Below are 20518 nucleotides of genomic sequence, written 5' to 3'. Positions count from 1 at the left end.
TTCTGCTCTTAATCTTCAGAGCTGCCATGGGAGGTTGTCTTAGATAAGTATACAAACTGAAACCATGCCTAGATGTATAGGACTTTGGTTGTTTTCTCTCCATTCCCATTGAAGATCGGTTCTTTCCGAGCACTGACATGACTGAAGATTTGTGATGACTGTCCTCAGTCTGCCGTAGTCTTGATGAATCCTGTGTTTTGGTTCAGGTTGTCCTCTGTCTTGAAATTTGTTCTTTCAATTAAGACAAGTGGTGTTTGCTTAATTGAGTGGTTTTAAAATATGCCCTGCTAACATGAAAAGGAGGTAGGGTAAGGTTAGACTCCTAATTTGTCCCGAATTTTCTCAGCACCACTTTATTGCTTAGTGCTGCTTGGGGTGGTGTCACGTAGAATCACTCCTGTATAGCAATCGTAATCCACCAGACTAGCTTTGCTAGTAGATTAGTATGCCGGGTGATGTCTCATACTGCTGTTGAATCAAAGAACTCATTTTGGTCTTATAATGAGATTTCCTTCATAAAACTAGTGAGGAACACAGCCTGGACTAAGAGTGATCCTTTCCTAGTTCTGATGTAGTTTTTGCCAAAGCTTCTGTCACGTCATGGCAGCTGTTGCTCTGCATGGCATGTGCTGCTTAGAAGCTGGCAGCCATTGTGCTCTTCCTACTCCAGTTGTATTTCTGTTTAAACTCTTTTCAAGGCTTCCACCTTTCTCCTTTTATTTAGAAGAGAGACTGCACCAGTCTGAGGGTAGCTAGTTTGTATAAGCATTCTTTCTGCTTTTTCTTAGAAGACTTCATCTCTCTTAGCTTTCACCATCCGAGTCGGGTGTATGAGGACTCTTGGTAGCAATAGCGGTGTTACAAACTGTCTAGTAAGCGGACAGCTCTCTTGCAGAGGTGTTATCTGATGCAATGTGTTTGATTCTAGTGCTCCTTGTGGTGGAAATCGAGACTTAGCAAGTTTTTAGTGAAGAGCAGACCGACAGGAACAAAAGGAAACAATCATTCTAGATTCTAATGTGAATTATACTTTATAAGATTTATGAAAACTGAAGGAAAGACTGGATTGAGGCATGTTGGAATTGAATACCAAAAGTACATAAGCGGTTAGATTTCTTGGGGTTTTGTGTCACTTTTTAGGTGTGATTGTGTATTGTTTTGAGGTTGGTTTGTTTGGTGTTTTGTTTTTTTTTTTGTATACAGGATGCTGTAATTTGAATAGGGGTTTTTTACCTTTATCTAATGTTATGTTCCACTTCATTCAACTGCAATGTTTCACAAGAATTCAGTTTTATTTCTTGTTTTCTGAACTTCCATAACTTCAGGCAAAGGAATTACTCTGGCTCTGTAGCCTGCAGTAAGTTTAATATCTGTAATTAGATAATTCAGACACTGAGATAAATCAGCTTTCTTCACATATGGCCAGCATATTCCACTGCAGTACTCAGCTTCCCATTCAGTCTCTCCACTGCCAGTTTGATCGTCCTGTAGCCAAGCCTGGCTGACATATTCATCTCCTTTCCTGCTTTTATCCCACATGCAGGCTGTTAACAAATCTGTCTTTCTGCTGCATCTCTGAAGTCTGTTTTCACTGCAGGATTGCTTTGGATGCCTTGACTTACTTTGACTACAACAGCAAACATTTCTTCCCTACCACCTTCCATTTCTTGTCAAATTACCGTCCTTTACTTGTTCTTAAATCTCACCTTTCAGTCAAATGGAAGCATCCTGGTTTTGCTTTCCAGACCTTTGTACAGTTAGGTATCAGTTACGTCTCCATGTTCCCTCCCTTCTTCTTCAGTGTCCTTCAGCTGGTTGTTTTTTCACTATGATCTTAATTTTTTCTAAGTAGCATCAAATTGCTTTCTTTTCTTTTGAATCCATCTCAAATCATGTTCTTGTAAAGCTGTTAAGTAATTTTCTGCCACCTTCAGTTTTCACTGTGTCCCATCTGAAGCATCATGCCTTCATCTGAACCGTGAGTTTTGCAGTTTCAAGAGCTAGAGGTAGACCTCTGCTGATACCTCAGTGGACTTGTGAGTTTGTGTTTCAAGTTGGTTGACTCGGATATACTTTCCTGCAGAGAAGACATCTTTGATAGTACTTGGTATAGTTGGGGGATGAAAAGCATTTGGGCTAGAGCAGCAACTTCACAGAAGCATTGAAAGAAAGCAAAGAAGTACCATTTTGCCTTGTGGTACCCAGGTGTTTCCACAGCAGTAGTAATAGGTTTGTTTTCAAACCTGACCATCATACAAAGTAGCATGGAAAGCATGGCTTCTTTACAGCAACCACAACAAATATATTAGATGCCTTGTGCAGTAACTTGAAAACTTGCTCTCAGAATTGTCACGTGCATCTTGTTGGAAAATAAGCAGTATAATTTCTTTGTTGTCCTTATGAACCAACTTGTGTGTTATTTTTCAGACACTTGGAAATGAAGTTAACGTGACGCTGTATTCGCCACCTTTGCCAGAGTTTGATTACAGTATGGTTGTAATCTTCCTAATTGCTGTGTTCACAGTAGCACTGGGAGGCTACTGGAGTGGAGTAGCAGAACTGTAAGTTTGTTAAGCGGAACCACTTAAATTATGTGGACTAGGAATTTTGTGAAAACTGTCATTATGATTAGTGAGGAATCATAGCTAGTGGCTAGTTAAAAAGTTAGAAGATCTAGGTGCAATTAGCTGCTTTGCCATGAAATGCTTGAGCGCTGCAGCCTTTGGAAAAAATCACCATAGGTTTTTGAAGAACCTTGAGTAGTAGATTGTGAAAGTCCCTGAGGAATAATGCAGCTCTTGGGAGGGGGAATGAGTTAACATTGTGACAAATTACCAAATACCCTATAACTAGCATCATCATACTCCCAATATCCATGATAGAAAGCAGGTATTTTAATGACACCTTTAAAATCCAATGATCCAAGAGGTACATATGTAGTTGTATGTAGTGTCTGCATTGGCCGGGGTCTGTACAACTGCTTCATCTCAGCAGGCTATGCAGCACCCTCGGGGATGTCTCTGCACCACACTGCTGTCACTAGGAGCACTGGGGAATGCAGGTTGGTTGTGTCTGGGTGACTCTGGACAGGTAAAGTCCAACCAGGCTTATGTGCTTCAGCTTTGTGGGTTATGTGGTAGAGCAACAGAGCCGGGGCAATAGCAGCTCCAGGGCCAGCCAGGGGCAAGGAGGCAGCAGCAATCCCTGTGCAAGGACAGAGAATGTGGCACATGCAGGGAAACAAGAGGGGGTTTCTGCACTGTGCTTGAGGGGCGTGCAGCTTTGTGGGGCAAGGAGGCAGCAGCAATCCCTGTGCAAGGACAGAGAATGTGGCACATGCAGGGAAACAAGAGGGGCAGTGGGGGTTTCTGCACTGTGCTCGAGGGGCGTACAGCTTTGTTTAGTGAAGTGAAGCACGATCTGGAGTTAAACTCAACATAGCTGACCTTTCAGAGCATGGTATTATTCTGCAGTATTTCTTGGATGTCTGCTTATGCTGAATGGGCCGGTGTGCGTTGCTACCTAGGGCTTCCCCATCTTCTGGTGCTTTGCTCCCCAGAACAACAGAGAGTGAACTGCATGTGGTAACAATGGCTTCTTCTTTCCCACTAGTTATGCAAATCGAATGATTTTAAAGAGATTAAACAAGTAGAAGGGGAGGGGGAATTTCTTTTCTTAAAAGGTTGGATCTGATTATTCTTTTTTACCCTGCAGTGCTATAGGGTGTGGCTGCACTGAGTGCTAAAACAACAAAATGTGATGCTGTCTCCCATATTGAAAAGTACCTGGATGTAATTATGTTAGACTTGTTAAAGCGCACTTTCATAAATCTAGGGTAGAGCTTTTTTTTAAAAAGCTGCTTATTCAAAGCATGTCCTCTGAGAAGGTGATTCATCTAACAAAGTGCCTTACTCCTGTGGGTTTTTCTCTTTTGAAGGTAGCTGTTTCAGTGCTGAATTCAGCATTTTGTAGGTAGGTCCTGGGATTTGTCAGGAACACGCTGTCTGATGGGCAAGTTGCACTAGTGTCTGTACTAAAGAGTAGTAGGGCTATCTGCTCAAAGAACAAACACAACAATTTAAGTCTCTTTATTTTGCATGGTGAGGTATAAATATGGAGTATGCATATACAGAAATCTTACTCCCAGTGAAAATCCCCAATTCCACCCCCTCTCTTTCACTCACTCTGTAATTATGAGATGTAAGGGTAGAAGAACGAGTACTTAGCTGGCTTCATTCTGCTAACATGAATGGGTTTTGCAGATACTTAATGTCTATAGTTGACGTTTTAAAATGGTGCATAATATGCATGATTTTGATTTATCATAGATTTATTTATCAGATGGGCTGCATTTGGCTCGAGAAACTTTGTAGTCAGAGGTGCTGCTCTATTATAGTTGAGCATATGCATCCTGAAAACTAGTTTGAGTTTTGTTATCAGACCGCTTTTCCTCATGTGACTCAAGTTAGGGGTACTCCTTAAAGCTGGCAATCACCACATAGCTGGAAAGGAGGGCAGTTAAGAATCTTTTCCTTGTGATCTGTGCTGGGTTAGAAGTGCGTATCTCCATGAAAAAATGGAGAGAAACTCAAACAATAGCATACCATTTTTCTGTGTTTTAAAGTCTAATAATGGTATGAAGGATTAGACCGAAAGGCTGTAAGTCTGAACACTTTATAACCAACAATTCTGGTCGTGGGACAATGTTTTCATAATCTGTCACCTGAGGTAAATGTGTTTCTTGTTTTCTTAAAACAGTGAGACTTTGAAAGCAATAGCAAGTCCTGAGGAGAGAGAAACAAGACGGAAGAAGGAAGAAAATGTTACTTTTACCCCTGTAACAGTTATCTTGTTTGTTGTCATCTGTTGTGTCATGTTGGTCTTACTTTACTTCTTCTACAAATGGTTAGGTAAGAATCAATGCGTAATCTCATTTGACTTATTTTTCTGCACTAGGTGGCTAAGTCTGAAAAGCTGGATTTCTAAACTAAAGTTAATGTAATTTTTAAAATTGTTCCTTCCATGTACAAGTTGAGGGTTGAAAAGATGCAGCTGCTACTTAAAAAAGACCGAAGCTTGCTTCTGCTCTCTTACAAAGGCTGCCTTGACAGTGCTTATTCTGAATGAAGTAATGTGGAGGAGAGGTGACGAGCAACTAGTAAAAAAACGTATATGACATATGTCAATGTTCTTGGGAGGGTGGCAGTGATAACTTAGGAGTGTTTAGAGTGAAAACTCTCTTCAGGTATTGTGATGTTGACATTGAGTTTGTGGCTGCAGTGCCCTAATTAAAGTACCAGGAGGAATGGCATTACCATAATGGAATAAACTCAAGCATGCTAGCCATAAGCTAAGTTCTTGAATTATACAATTCCAGTAAAATATGGTTTTCAACATATTGGTTGATTTTTGATTTTTTTTTTTCCCCCGTCCTCAAATCATGCTACCAGAAAACATACACCATTTTAAATTACTCTTTGTATTACAAACAATGTAACTTTCATTCTGAAAGCTTCCTACGTTCACTCCTTCCTAGAAGATGTTACCAGTTAACCTCCTGCTTCTGCGAAAGAAACTTCACCATCCAGACTTCCGATTTTCTTTAGCTTTTGTTATCTTGACTATGGGCAATGCTACCTTTACTAAACTTGTCCCACTAAAAGACTGGTGAACCTTTTAATGGGATCGAAAGGTTTAGGCCCCCTGTGTAGTCTGAGGTGGCTGGCTATAGTCTCCAGTGACTGCACCAAGCAGTGCTGTAACTGTTAACCGTTTATATCAAGCGCACATCGTTGTGTTTGATTCCTGTTTGCTATTTTTTCCTATTCTGTTTCGTCACTGACTCCCGTCTTCCATTCTTTTTATTTAGTGTATGTTATCATATCCATCTTCTGCTTGGCATCTGCAATGAGTCTATACAACTGTCTTGCGGCATTAATAGGAGAAATACCATTTGGGCAGTGCAGGTACTGTACACCTTGTCTGTTACTATAAATGTCATGTTTCTTTTGGGTGTTTTCTGGTTGTTATTCAAGGTAGTGTGAAAACACCAGAACAGTTTGACAAGTTGTATCCTCTATGGTTTAGTGTGTCGTATTGTTGCAAAATAAAATTACAAGCTCCTTTAATAGATATTAATGGTTACTGTAGCATAATCAATTACCTTTTTTTGAAGGCATCAAACTTGAAAGGGTCTGTTTGGCCGTCTGAGCTCAGTTGTACAAAATTCTGATTGCTTGGAAGGTGTGCCAGGTGATCCAGTAGCCCATCAAAGGTAGAGATCAGGTAGAAAAGATAACAGGTTTTGTGTAAGCTGCAGGACAGGCATAACTTCCGTTAGTTACTGTCAGTTCAAGAACTGTCCCAGAAAATTGAGTAAGCAGTGGAAACAGTTACTGGCTCACAACTTTGCAATACATAGTTATTCCATTTTTAATCTTGTATTATTTGTCCTAAAATTGAGTTTCCCTACCACCTCCCCCTTCTGGAATCATGACTTGACTGTCCCTCACTATCATCGTTCTATTGGCATCATTGTTATGTGACAGAAATGGATTAAATAAATTGGTCTGCTTGTGGCCTTCCCTGGATGTGTTTGCTAAAGTGAGGACTGGCCATCAAAGCCCAACTTGGCTGACAGTCTGTGGGAATGTTTCTAATGCAGCCCAGAGAAGGGCTGGTACTGCAGTTGCACGAGTAACGCCACCTGAGTCTGGACATCATAAACAGGCAAAGGAGAAGCTCTCAGGATGTGAACGCCTCGTCAGCTTGAGGGCCTGAGATAGCAGAGTCAATGTGTTTTGACTTTCTTTTTCTTAAATTTAATTATTTTCTTTTAGGATTGCATGTTGCAACAAAAGCATTGAAGTGAGACTTATTTTTCTTGCTGCATTCTGCATAGCAGCAGCTGTGGTCTGGGCAGTGTTTCGAAATGAAGATGGGTAAGTGGTGCATTCTGACTTGAAAGAGCAATGTGAATAATTGTCACTAATGAACTTCCCTTCATGTAACTAACCATGGAGCATAGCATCCTTCGAAACTCCAGTGCCAATTTCAAAGAAAGTCATGAAAGTATATATGAAGCTTAACAAGCATGGGAATAATAAAGAACAAAGCTATACAAATGAACTGTATGGTAATTTGCAGTTACAAAAAATTATGATGAGAGACAGCTAACTTGATTGCTAATGTCCTGCCACAGAGGAAAAAAGTGCAGAAAATAGCACAGGAACCAGAGGACCTATACTTCCTGTGGTCCAGTGGAAGCATTGGGCCACAAATACATAAATACTATGGCACAATCCTGAGTAGCATCTTGAGCCAGAGGTTAAGTGGGGCTTCCAATCAACAACACATGTTGAGCAAGTGAGCAATCATACAAATAAACACCAAGGCCATGTTATGGTTGTGTTCAACTTGTTTATGCTGTAGCACACAGATAAAGAACGGCTAACTGTGACCAGAGGTTAGTGTAAATTTACCAGCTTGAAACTGGTATTTTTGTGGTTTTCATAGCAGTATTTCCTAAAGACTAATTTCTCGCTTTCCAATCCATTTTGCAATCTTGCTATGCCCAGCAAAATCTAAAATCATCATTACACTTAGATTCTAGCAGTAGGTTGAACAATGTGTAAAAATGTGTTCTTATTTTTAGGTGGGCTTGGATTTTGCAAGATATTTTGGGAGTTGCTTTCTGCCTGAACTTTATTAAAACACTGAAAATGCCCAACTTTAAGGTACTGTCAGTTGCTTACCTTAAGAAAGCATTCTAATGCCATGAATCTGTAAGTTTATTGTCAGGAAGTAGATTTTTTTCATACTCAAGAGATACTTGAAAGATAGAGAATAAAAATGGGGGCTAGGGGGGGTGGTGGTCTTTTTTTAACCTGGTAATGCTGCAGTAATGGCACCAGAATCTACCTATGCAGTCTTTGAAAACCTATAGTAATACCTTGTTCTTTTTTTGCCAGTCCTGTGTGATCCTTCTAGGCCTTCTCCTTCTATACGATGTGTTTTTTGTCTTCATCACACCATTTATCACAAAGGTATGTCTGTGAATTTATCTTTAAAACAAAAGCAGAAATGTTGTCTGGTCATAGGGGCAGCAGTTTCTCAGAGTAGTGTTTTCTATGTTCTCAATGAAGGAATGCTTGCTTCCTTTTCCTTTTTTCCCCATTTAAGAAAGCAGTGGCCTAAATTTTCATCATATATGGGTTGCAGAGTGTGAGGCTTGTGCAGGTGCTGTAAATGTTAAATGGCCAAGTTTTCAGCAATTCTGTGACCAGAAGTAAGCTGTCCCCAATTGTGTGACAGGGTGATGATGAGAAATTACTGTTCTCCAGTTCTTCCTCCTTTTGCTATCAACTCCCATATTATGGAACATGCTCTAGTACTTTCTGCGGTGCTCATTTGCAGTGCAGTATAAACTGTATGCAAGCATACTTGCTTTTCTTTTGAAGCAGAAAGCTTCTGTCAGAAAAAGCTGACGTGTTTTTATCTAAACTTCCAGCTACGTCCAGTGGATTTGTTGTTTGTTTGGGGTTTTTTTTTTTTTAAACAATTATTTTAAGCTGGACTACATGTTTTTAACGTGAAACAATACGGTGTAATACTGTATGATACTAGTGCATTCCTTTGATATTCAGGATTTTTCCAGTCCTAAATAGTAAGATGAGGTACAAGCAGGTTTTGTAAATGTAGTATGAATGTTTTGATGTATTAAACCACTGACTTTTGAAAAATTTATTTCAGAATGGGGCAAGTATAATGGTTGAAGTTGCAGCTGGTCCTTTTGGAAACAGTGAAAAGGTATGAATAGTTGTCGTAATATGTGCAACATACAGATACTGACATTTCGTAGCTAATTCATAGTGTGCTTTTTGGCATAACTTTCTCACAAAATATAGCCGGCTTCTGCTATTTTCTTTTAAGTATTAAATACTTGTTGACTTGGGTTTGATCCTAGAATGATGAAAACTTGGTGGAAGTCCCTACTGAACGCTCAGCTCCCCATGAGAAAGTAAGGATTGTATTTCAGATACTGGATTTTTAAATTATTCCCTCTGAAAAGACTATTCTTTTGGGGAAAACCTGACTATCCAAATTTCTCTTCAGGGCCTGGATATCATTGATCAGTACTCTATAGCTAGGCTAATAATCCACACTTGTTATGCTCATTATATGTTTAAATACTGTTTTATCTTTTTTTTTTTAGTGTGTGCGTGTTATTTGTAAATCTGAAATTCCAGTGTACCTGATGCCTTAAACTTTATCCACTCTCTATGTTGTTTTCTGGTTTTTACTTTAGGTTCTACCTATTTTGAAGTTCTCCATTAACAATAAATTAATTGTATTAAAACTGTTTGTTAATTTAAGCACACGAACAAAAAAAATTCCAAAACACCAGGATGCTTTAGATTAGATTTATGTGGGCTTCTGAAACTGTTTTACAGTTACCTGTGGTTATTAGAGTGCCTAGACTTGAATACTCTGCATCGACACTGTGTGACATGCCATTTTCATTGCTGGGTTTTGGAGACATTATTGTCCCAGGTGAGCAAATGTTTTTGGCATTTGTAACTCATGATTAAATATTTTGGTTTTGATTCTCAGCTGACTTATATTAGAGTTTGTTCTACAAAGTAAATACTAAATCAAATACAGCAGTTTGCCTTGATCTGTCAGTGCGGAATACAACAAACACCACAACGTAAGAAAGCTTAGTGCGTTACAGAACACTCAAATAGCGAAGGGTTTCTGCTCTTCTGTGGCACCGTATTGTGTAAATACAAGTCCCACAGATAAATCCAGCTGTCAGTATTAACTCTCATCAAAATCTCACAGAAGGCAAGTCTTCTCTGACTTCACAGTATTTTCATAGCCTAGACTACCTAATTAGAGGTGTGGTAAAGGGAAATGTATTATCAAGTTCTTCCATCTTTCTTGGAAGAGCTGAATGTTGCCATAGTTCGAGTCTTGAGCAGATGATCGAAGTCGGGCACAAAGCAGCACCTCGTGAACAGCGTGCTCTCCCTCTTCCTGTTACTTGTACTGAGGCAAAATTGCCAGTTGTTAAGAGTGAGCATTAAAATCCTGTTGAAGAAAAGTGTTAGAACTAGGCTGTTACTCTTCTGTATTAGTGCCTTTAGAATTGAAAATACCATCATGCATGTAGCTTGCTTAAAAAAACCCAAAACCTTCTAATACCAAGCTCACTTGGCTCATATTTGCATTATGGTTTTGATTTTCAAGACTTACCATAGCATTTGTTAAACTGGTTCTTGACTTGCCAGAAATAAATGGAAAGAAGATAACGTGCATAAGATAACGTAATTGGAAGTCTTACTATAAAATCAGATTTTTCTTTTTGTTTCTGCTTTGATTTGGAGGATTGGAGAGGAAAAGACAAACAACCCATGGCTAATGTTTCATTAATCCTTTTTTTTTTCTTTTTCTTTTCCTTTCCCATCAAGGACTTCTGGTCGCCTATTGTCGAAGATTTGATGTTCAAACAAGTTCATCTTCTGTATACTTCATTTCCTGTACAATAGGTAAATCGTGTGATATTTCAGCAATGTTAATCTTCCTCTTAGCTCTTTTTTAAATGGCAGAACTAGATAGTTTCCTTTAGGTAAAGGTTCAGTGTTGTCAAGAATCTCTTCATAATATCTCTAATGTGCCTGCCCATATTTAAGGTGAGTATTCATCGTAGTCAGTTGCTTTGAGAAAGCTTGCAAATACAGAGCAACCTATTATAACTGAAGGGGGACATTAACAAGGAAGATAATACTTTTAAAAAAAAATAATAATTCTGGCCTACTAAATGAGTGACTTAATTTAAAAATTCGCCTGTTCTTGATTGCATATGTGTACATATCTTTTTATAGCTTATGCCATTGGTATGGTGCTGACTTTCGTTGTTTTGGCATTAATGAAGATGGGACAACCGGCCCTTCTCTATCTTGTACCATGTACACTCATTACTAGCTCTCTTGTTGCTTGGAGACGCAAAGAGATGAAGAAATTTTGGAAAGGAAGCAGTTACCAGGTAGGTTGGATGCCTTGAGTATTTTGTTGTCAATTCCTTTGAGTACATACCTCTCTAAGTACTTGGTAATATATTACACACAATCCAGTTTTTGCTAGTCTTCATGTCACCTTCTGGAACTGATAAGGAAAAACAGTTTTTACTGTTGGAAAACCTTAGTGTAGTAGTTGACATGGCAGAACAAAGCTGAAGTGAGATGAAATAGCTGTTTCAGTACCCATAGGAAAATGTCTGTCCCATTTCCTTTGAAATGGTTTTTCATGTTTTAACATTGTTCTACTGTCGTCTTGATGTGGTATCACGAGTCACTGAACTAAGCATGCAGATTCCAATCTGCACTAGCTCTGTGTTAAAAGACAGTTCAAAAAACTTGGTGTTCAATTAGAATTTTAGAAACTTTCCATGCCTCGCTGGTGTCCTGCATTGTCAGGATTATATGGAGCATTCGGCAACAAGTTAACTTTTCTATCACAGCACCCACTGTCTTGAGCATTCTACATTTCCCTTTTTGTTATCTCTAATGATATCCAGGAACTGCAGTCCTCAAAATCCCACCAGCTGTCTGCCTTTGATGTGCACGTTCCCCCTCATTTAACTTGCTGTAGTAACAGTAGCCCTTGTGAGCTGGCATTTATCATACGACAGACCAGTCTCAAGATTACTGTGAATTTTGTTTGAGACTTGAAGTCCAATATTGTTTGAATTCAGAAACTATCACCTGCATGCAGGCTGTGTTGAACCTGGCTCAGAGAGGAGACAGCCTGTTGCAGGGGGAGGTGGGTGACGTGCAGCTGATGGTGGAGAGGAGCAGCTCCTGCTTTTCCAGCTTCTGGGTTGTAAGGTTTAAGTGGATCAATGAAAGTGGTGATTCTTGTAAATGTAAAACTGCGGGCACAGAGCTCCTGTGGTATTGTCAGCTAAATGCTGCCTTTTGTTGAGCTAACCAATATTCTCTGCCTGCTTCAGCTGGAGGTTGGCTCGGTATGAAATTACCCAGGAGATCTTCAGCTTTAACTAGATACCTGGTCTTTTTCGCTACTAAACCAACTCTTCTCCTTTCATAGGTCCAGTGAATAGAAATGTTTCTCTGCAGATCAGAAAGAATTTGGCTTACCATGCATTTGTATATGAATTGGTGACTGCTTGCTCTTCTAAAATAAAGAGCCCAGTAACTCTGGGTCTGTTGGGAGGGGAAAAGCTTTGCAATTTATTTTCTTCAGTTGAGTTCTGAGTAAGATTTGCCTAAGTAAATCTGGCGTCTCTCTTTAGCAACAAAAAAGTCTTGTACTTCGTGTGGCAAAACTCATACTTGGAAGAATTATGTTGCCATAGTAGTTATTTCATCTCCTTTCAACTGGTTTCTTGAAGGATTAAAACTGCTCTGAACTTCAGCTTGTTCTGAGGTCAGATGACTTAATTTCTGCCACAATTTAAAATGTTGATTTCCACTCCCACTCCCCCACCCCTGAGTTAGACTTGTCTGTGACTGAACACCTCTGTGTAACTTTACTAATTCCTATTTTTCTATAACTGCCTGAAGAACCTTTTCTCTGTATTAATTTTTTTCCAGAAGGTGTTATTCAAGTTGCAGTCTCAGAATGCTGCAGAGTTGATCTTTCACATACGTTGCCTTCCCCACATAAAGCTGTAATTTGAACTGTCCTTACTGAACTTAAACGCACCCTTTCCCAAAAAAAATAAACAAACCACACAACCTCAGAGTTGAAATCTCCAGCTTTCAGTGCTCGTTCTGAGGAGGAGGGATACAGAAAGGTGCTAGACTGTTTTTTGCTGCAGCAGTGGTAATTTGGACTGGAGCAGAGCTGCCCCAGTGACACGGGTGGCCAGGCTTCTGTAGCAGTTTGCTGTGTCCTCCTGAGAACAGAGTAATCTTGCAGACTTGTTAGAGCAAAGTGTCCTAAGAACAGGGGTATAAGGACGTGTACAGTGTATCAGGTGCCTAGACTTCATGAATGCTGCTCTTTGTTTATAGTCTGTTAGTTAGCTTTGTTGAGTTTGGGGGTTTTCTGGGGTTTGTTGTATATTATTGTAATAATGGAATGAATTTTATTTAGGTATCGGACTCCTCCAGGACGCCTTTGCTACAAGGTGTGATTATGGCCTCCTTTTAATGCAACTTTATTAATCATCTTACGGTTTCCTTTTTCTTTTTTGCCCTCTGCTTCCTCTTTTAATTCTTTTCTGCGTCTCTCTTCTTTTTAATTTTTCTGTGTAATTCAATAGAAGAGGGTACAGGTGAAGATGAACCTGTTTGGTTTTTATGCTTGGGTGGTGGGTTTTTTCTGTTTTTAAAGGAATACAGGAAAATGTAATATAAAGTACCAATGGAGCCATGATTCCCAAGCTTGAAGGCAGGCTCTCTACTCTGTAACTTCCTAAACTCCTAGGAGTGTGTACGAATATTGAGAATTGTGTTAGTTCCTCTCTTGTTACCTGTATGGAAGTCCTTCACCTAATGTTTCTGTGCCACTGCATTGACGTGAAAACCTGCTTAAAGCTAAACAACGCTTTTGTTTTCCTCTGTTTATAATGTTCAGCATTATCATTTGCCTTTAGTGATCGTGTCTACAGTCCCTCTGTCATCTTACGACTCAAGAGTGTGCTTTACCCCACACTGTCTGTAGTGCCTCCAGTGCGGGAGCAAGGATTTGGGACCAGTTTTTGTGGTCTTGCTGCTGCACAGCCTCTGGACTGCAGCGAGGTTCAATCTTACTGGGCTATAGCTCACCACTGCTAACGCTGATGGTATTTATTTCAACTGTCCACTGTCTCACAGCATGAAATTTCAACTTCTTGCTGAATTTAGGCGTTTAAATATAATCTTGAATTCTAGCCGGCAGTGTAGTTATACATCTGTTTATAAAGCGTAGCGTGTCTGCCCTACACACTGAAGACAATTTGAACTCTGCTTGACTCTGTCTTGAATTCTGAACTAAAAAACTTCTCATTAGCTTCTTTCCTCTAATAAAGAGTACTTTAACATTTTTTAAGTCTCATTAAAAAGCCTTAATAATGAAATTATATACAATGCCAGTAAGAGGTTAGAAAGTGGGAAGGGTTGAAAGCAAATTGAAATCAAATGGCCAGGCTGTATTTTTACACACATCCTAAGTGTGCACTTAAGTTCTTGGTTAGGGTTATTCAAATCAGCTTTTCAGTTTCTACTTGATACATACGGGAAATACTTGACTCCCTAAGATAGCTCTGAGGGCCCACGATTCTTAGCCGAGGCATTTCTGTTTCTGCACAATGATGCAGTCTTAAATTCTAGCTACGCTGTGCATGGCTTTTTTATGGGGAAGTCATGAGCTGTAGTGAGCTGCTGGACAGGAAAACATCTTAACTGTTCAGTGAAGCACAGGGATCTCTTAGAAGAGTAACGTACTTACTTTCCTACGACCCAATGGGCAGTTTTGCTGCTGTGAAGTGTATAATAAAGGTTTTTCTAAGTTTTCTGGATTGCTTATACTCCTCATGTATGCTTGCATGATAAACTAATTTGATACTTGTTTCCCCGTTATTGATTTAGTTTAAAAACACTGGTTTTTTTGTATCAGTACAGTCTATGAAATAATTTTAGAAACAGCATGAAAAATTGAGTGGACTAATACAACTGTGAATGCTTCTTGATCCAACAGTCTTGCAGCTTTTTAGAGTCTGTCAGTTTGAAGTGTTTAGCAAGCTTTCTTGTCTCTCTGAAATAATAAATCACAGATTTGTCACTGATGCATTACGCAGCATGCACTTGCTGTTTCGTACTGTAATTTTAAATGACATTTTTAGATACTTGCAAATTAATCATAGCTATAAGGATGATGTGAATGCAACATCATCAGAATGAATCTTGCAGGCAAGTGTGTGCGGAAGTACAATGTGCCCTTTCACAAGTAGGAGTTTGCATTGCTGTTTCTAGTTTGGCGTGTGTGTGTGTGGATTTTTGGAGTTGGTTTTATTTTGGTTTTGTTTTCAATAGTTCACCATGTCAGGTGATAACTTTAACTAAAATACTTTTATATTTAACCTATCTTTATGCACTCCCCTCTCATTAAAAATTGTCAGGAATTCAGATGTGGGAGAAAAGCTTCTAAATCTCCTCCACTTTAACAATAATCACCAGCTCTCGCACGATGTATCGTCTGATTCCTTTGGCTGTTTCGGGGTTTGAAACAACTGACTTACCCAGGATTTTAGCATGGGGCCTTCATCTTGCTGCTGGTTGTGGTTATGATTCCCATAGCTTCTGCTGAGGCTTTGAGGATGGGGTTGTCCTGAGAACCTACAACTGAGATACACTTGCTGCTTTATGCAGTCTTGCACTTTTAGAAAGGCATCTGTTAGCCCACACTTGGGGCTGGGGACACCCTTCTTCTATGTGGTGGAGAGGTTAGAAGTGGAGTGGGGTGAGGTTTTTTGTTGTGGTGTTTTGTTGTTTGTTTTTTCTTTTCCTTGTAACATTTATGTATATAAAAAAAACCCCCAAACATCTTTTAAATGCTCTACTAGCCACTTTGGTTTTAAAGTTAACTTAAAAATCTGATCTATTAATCAGAGACTATGAAATTTAAATACAGGTGGTATCTCCAGCATAAGTTCATTTTGTGCTTCTTGCCTTGTGGTAGGATTAAGAGAAGAATCACTGACTTTGGGATACACTGACTTGTTAAAGATACTGTTAACTTCTCCTTGTGGAAGCATCTTCACAATTTAACAGGGAAGCATTTTACATAAGTGCTTACCAAAACTACCTTCTCTATGCCAGCTGTTAAATGATCCTCCCTAGGATGACAGAAGATACATGGCATTACTTGATGTAACGTGGTGTTGTGTCAGGGTTGCTGGGTTTCTTTTTCCCTAAATACTTTAATCCTCATTCAGAATGACAGTTTGACTTCTGGGATTGTAGGGAGTGTTTTGCTTTGGGTGACTTTTGATACGAGTTTTTGGTTGCAGTGCAGGGGGAAAGTTTTATCTAAATGAATGCAGGATTGTCATTAGCACAGGAGCTTGGTACCCACTGCTGGACTGAGTGTGCGCTATTGCTGTAACTCAGCTCTCGGTGTATTGGCAAGACTGGTGCCTGCCTTAATTCTCATTGTCTTAATGCTGACACATGGAGGGAGGGATGTGAAAGACCTTTTCTGGTTTTAGTGAGATTGATATTGTGGCCACTCAGCTCTCCTAAGCCATACCCAAGTCGCAGCAGCTCATTTCTGCCTCGGAAGTGTCATTTCAGCTTACTGCACAGCGTGTTGGTGCGTTTAGACTGGGAAACAGCTTGTTTAAGCAAACCTGCTTTTAATAAGGTATGTTTGTATACCTTGCAATGAAACAGTTCTGCTGGCATAAAAGGTATGGCACTAGAGAAAAAGAGAGAAGTGAATGGAGCTGCTCTCTTTGCCCTATATATATGGAACTATGCCACACTAAAATGTGTGTGACCCAACCATGTTGGAGCCTGAGTTTGTCTTGCTACGGATCTGCCCAGTTTAGAATCAGTGCGGTCAGCAGCCGTTTTACAGAAAGACAGGGAGCCACCTTATGACTGGGCAGGATGGGATATACCACTATGGAGTAACATCTGTAGGGTTTTCAACCTTTTGATGCTGAAAGCAATTAAGCTCTTGTCCTAACGATCCTGCCATGCTGGGCCTATGAGCTCCTTGACACGGTCTGTTTTTCAGTATTTTACTACTTCTCTATCTTCAGTCAGCCGTCCAAACTGTCCAGTACTTGGCCTCTTGGTAATTATGCTTAATTTTGAAAGTTGGTCTCAATTTGTCATGCTAACAAATGTGTGTATTACCTCTGCAATTTACTCAATGCCTTGTGCCAGGGAAGAAACCAGAGCCTTCATTGCCCTCTAGCAATACAGTAGTGGATAGGGAAATGGGCTCCTTTTTAGTCAGGAAGAGCACTTGTGTTATTCAGGTGACCTAATAAGTTATATTAACTCGAAAGTAGTCAGTCTACATAACAGTCTGGTTTAGATTCTCTTCTGTTGCAGGACTTCACAGTTCCATTTCCTTTATCCTTTTACAAAGAAAATTTTCCAAGAAGTGTTGCCAGCACAGTTAGTTTTTAGTAACTGTGACTTAGCCTTTACAGTCCTGAAAAGAGAAAGCCAGCCTCTCCTGTTTAAGCTGTCACTTGCTACCTGTCCATGTTAGGTAGGTCCTAGGGTCTGTTTCCAGTTCTGCAAACCATGTCTTTGAAAAACCTGCGTAACCAACCCTAATCTTTTTATTGTATGTTTGTTAGGGGTGTTTGTTTGTTTGTACTCTGTATTTAATACTTGAGACACTTTTGACTCCTAAGTTTAATTTCTTGTAGAGGACTTGGATCCTTGGTTGGAGAATGCTTTTGTAGTGGAAAGCATTAGCTAAGAGAGCTTAGATTATCTGGCTTGAATGCTTTTCTGATCTATAGAGGACTTCCTACCTGTATGCTGCTAAAGTGCACTCTAACACATATTTAATTATATTTATCTTAGCTAATAAACACTTTGGACCAGTGGGGGGAAAGCAGTATTTCTTTATTAAAAGAGCTTTTTTTTCTTCTTCTATTTGTTTCTGTGTTTAGATGATGGAACACCTGGATTATACAGGAAATGAAGAAAGCACAGCATCAGCCAGTGAACAGCCTGGAGGACAATAGCATGTGGGATCCTGATTTAAAATAGTATTCAAATTTTCTACAAACGAATTACAGTAAATTTGGTGAAGTTCTACAATAGAGTATTTCCTACTCTGTGTAAAAGGGTTTTTTAACTCCTGCACCTATATTTTTATGGAAAATATTGTTAATAACATAAAAGTAATCAAAATAGACTTGCAGTTTTTTACAGCCAAGCCATAGCTGGTAAGTCTGTGCCTTATTTTGATTTAAATAAAAGGATATTTTCTATGCAGTTTTCCAAATGTGTTTCTATACAGTATATTTTTATAAAAATTGCTTGCCCATATCAGTTTGGTGCATGAATGTTTTAATTTTGATTACGACTAGTCAAGTTTTGTTAAAAAGTACAGTACCCTTCATGGGATTTCTTTCCAGGTTTTGAATGCAAAGATTGATAGTAATGTAATTATAGCAACTAAAGAATGAAACTGTAATTCCATTACTACAAGGAATTGAATGAACAGTGTGAATGTTAGTCTGTGTACATTGCAAGCCATAAAATATATGTAACAGGGCAAATTTAGCTTGAGGTGTGAGCTCTTCTCTTTGTTTTTCTTTTTTTATCCCCCCCCATAGTATCACCGGCTTATGCCTTAATTGTGAAAATTGCTAAGCTTTGGTGCAAGTCTTTGAACTGTACGCATTGCCAGTCATTTCGACAAGAATAAAAGGGGGGCGCTACTTACACAGTGGTCCTGGCAACTTGGGTGCAGCTCCTGGAACAGCTGACAAACAAGATGGTGCGAAAGGCAAGAGGGTGTTTGCTCCAGAAGTGCTATCTGGGGGAGCGGCTGAAATGCTGCTTCTGGCCTGGTTCTTCTACCCATTGAGACCAGGTCTATATTTGCGGTCTTCATTTGGCTGTGGGTCAGTTCAAAGGAATGGGGGAAGACGGGACAGGGTTGGGGTTTTTTTGCTTTTACATCTACACCATATTTTAAAAAAAAAAACCAACCCCAAACCAACGCTGTTTTTGAAGATTCTTTGCAATTGATAGACAAAACAACAGGTTTGGATAGCGCTAGTAGTGCCTGTGTTAGCTAAGGCCGATGCATGTGTTTAACTTGTTTAATCTTAATTTGTTTTAGCTTTTGAAGACTTGGAAAAGGAGGAATAGTTTAAATCATTAGTTTGCATTTAGAAGAGTTTGAGTTAGTCTGATACTTTCTCTTTTTTTCAGGAAACTGCAAATTGAGGGAGATAGAGATTGAGGCATAGAAAATTTGTATAGCTGTAATGTTAACACTTTACACCAAAGAAAATTGGAGAAGGCAACAATAGGAAACCACTGAGTTCACTTAGTGCTAATGACAGGTCGTTGTTAAAACATTTTTCCTATTCTTTAAATGAATGTCATTCCTATAGTCAGTACAAGTTCAAGAACCCTGGAGAAAACAACTGAATGAGCACATGCTGGGCAATGGCAGTGCAGGCTTCCCTGCAGTGCCTCACGTAAGTGCCTCAGTGTTTGCCTGAAGGTCCCTTGACATTTATAGTGTGGGGCACGTTGGCTCAGGAAAACTTACCCAGATTAAACGTAGTTTAGCGAGATTTACTTCGGAAGTATGCTAATTAAGACAATTGTAAATCTGCATTGGCAGTTAACAAGGGCTTTTTCTGCAAATTCGCTGCTTGATGTAATTTATATCAAGTTTAAACTTCTGTTCCTAAGAGTCAGGAGCAGACAAACTTACAGCCTGAGTATCAGTTCTTGCTGTTCACACAAACTGACCGTGGTACCAGTTGATATGGGTAAGATAACCACCTTGTTTGCAACTTCCCTAAGAAAGCAGAGATTACAGAAAACAGTTTTCGTATGTTAGTCATAGCCCCTCTTGGCTTTCTTGATGTAAGCTTGAACTGTCAGCCTCAATACACAATGATCATGTTCAATTTTATTGACTGGCATTTAATAATAAATTACAGCATACCTCAGCGTTCCAACAGCAGACTGAAAACTTGTCCTCTGCCGTGGTGGTGTGCCCTTTGGCAAGCTCAGTATCTGCCAACGTTAAATAGTCCTGAAGCAGTTTCTGAAAACTCCTCAGAGAGATAAAGAAGTCATAGCTCGTTCAAAGTCATGCACTACTCAGAGCTCTCAGCAGCTTCACAAATCTATGTAATCTGACTCCTTTTTCTCTTTGAAATCTTCTGCATGGAGGGTGTATTACATTTTCAACTGTCAATGATAATGCAATCAGTATAAATGGAGACGACCTTTGGCAAGTGTATTCAGTGTATTCAGCAGCTCGCTGTGGAAGCTCTGTCTTGTTCTGTGCCTAATTATGCTTCATGCCTGACCACGCCTGAGGTTTCACACACGTGCTGCAGTTTAACGGGATCTAAACTAACTTTTTTCTCTAAAATGCTTAGGTGCTTTGTTTACAAAATTTAAGAATGGAGTTTAAAATTTTTTATGAATAATAGGTTAGTACTGACTACTGAAATGGAGGTTTTATAAGTTCAGTAGAACTGACTGCAACACTTTTAGCGATTTTGAATGTTTTTAATATTTGGTTGGGCTAAACATTCTGTTAAAAGCCTTTTTAGTCATACTTTAATACAAAAATCTTACTACCTTTTCATTGTATGTTTACTGACAACAGTCCCCTTCCTTACGACTCTTTAAGTTATCTCTTTAAGAATGTTATTAATAAATGTTACTTGGAAAAAAAATAGTTGAGTAATTGCTTTGTTCTGACTCATCTTCTTCTTACTGTAAGCGTTCAAGGCAAAACACTTAACACTTCATAATGCCAAGTAAATTAAAAATGC

General features: G+C 39.3%; 1 protein-coding gene across 1 annotated transcript; it reads left to right on the top strand.

Moving 5' to 3' along the window:
* Window positions 1-2427: 2427 nt before the first annotated feature.
* On the top strand, window positions 2428-17975 carry SPPL2A (signal peptide peptidase like 2A; the record flags this gene model as incomplete). The annotated part of the gene is made up of 13 exons (XM_010179464.1): window positions 2428-2561; window positions 4759-4910; window positions 5870-5966; window positions 6840-6941; window positions 7655-7736; window positions 7971-8045; window positions 8752-8808; window positions 8966-9019; window positions 9453-9552; window positions 10473-10550; window positions 10887-11047; window positions 13123-13156; window positions 17648-17975. Coding segments are annotated over 13 exons (1158 nt in total), but the record flags the coding sequence as incomplete, so codon positions are not given.
* Window positions 17976-20518: the final 2543 nt, after the last annotated feature.

The sequence above is a fragment of the Mesitornis unicolor genome, unplaced genomic scaffold (assembly GCF_000695765.1).
Source record: "Mesitornis unicolor isolate BGI_N332 unplaced genomic scaffold, ASM69576v1 scaffold7362, whole genome shotgun sequence".
NCBI classification, from domain to species: Eukaryota; Metazoa; Chordata; class Aves; order Mesitornithiformes; family Mesitornithidae; genus Mesitornis; species Mesitornis unicolor.
Note: the sequence above shows the minus strand (reverse complement) of the source record. Positions and strands in the feature narration are given on the sequence as shown.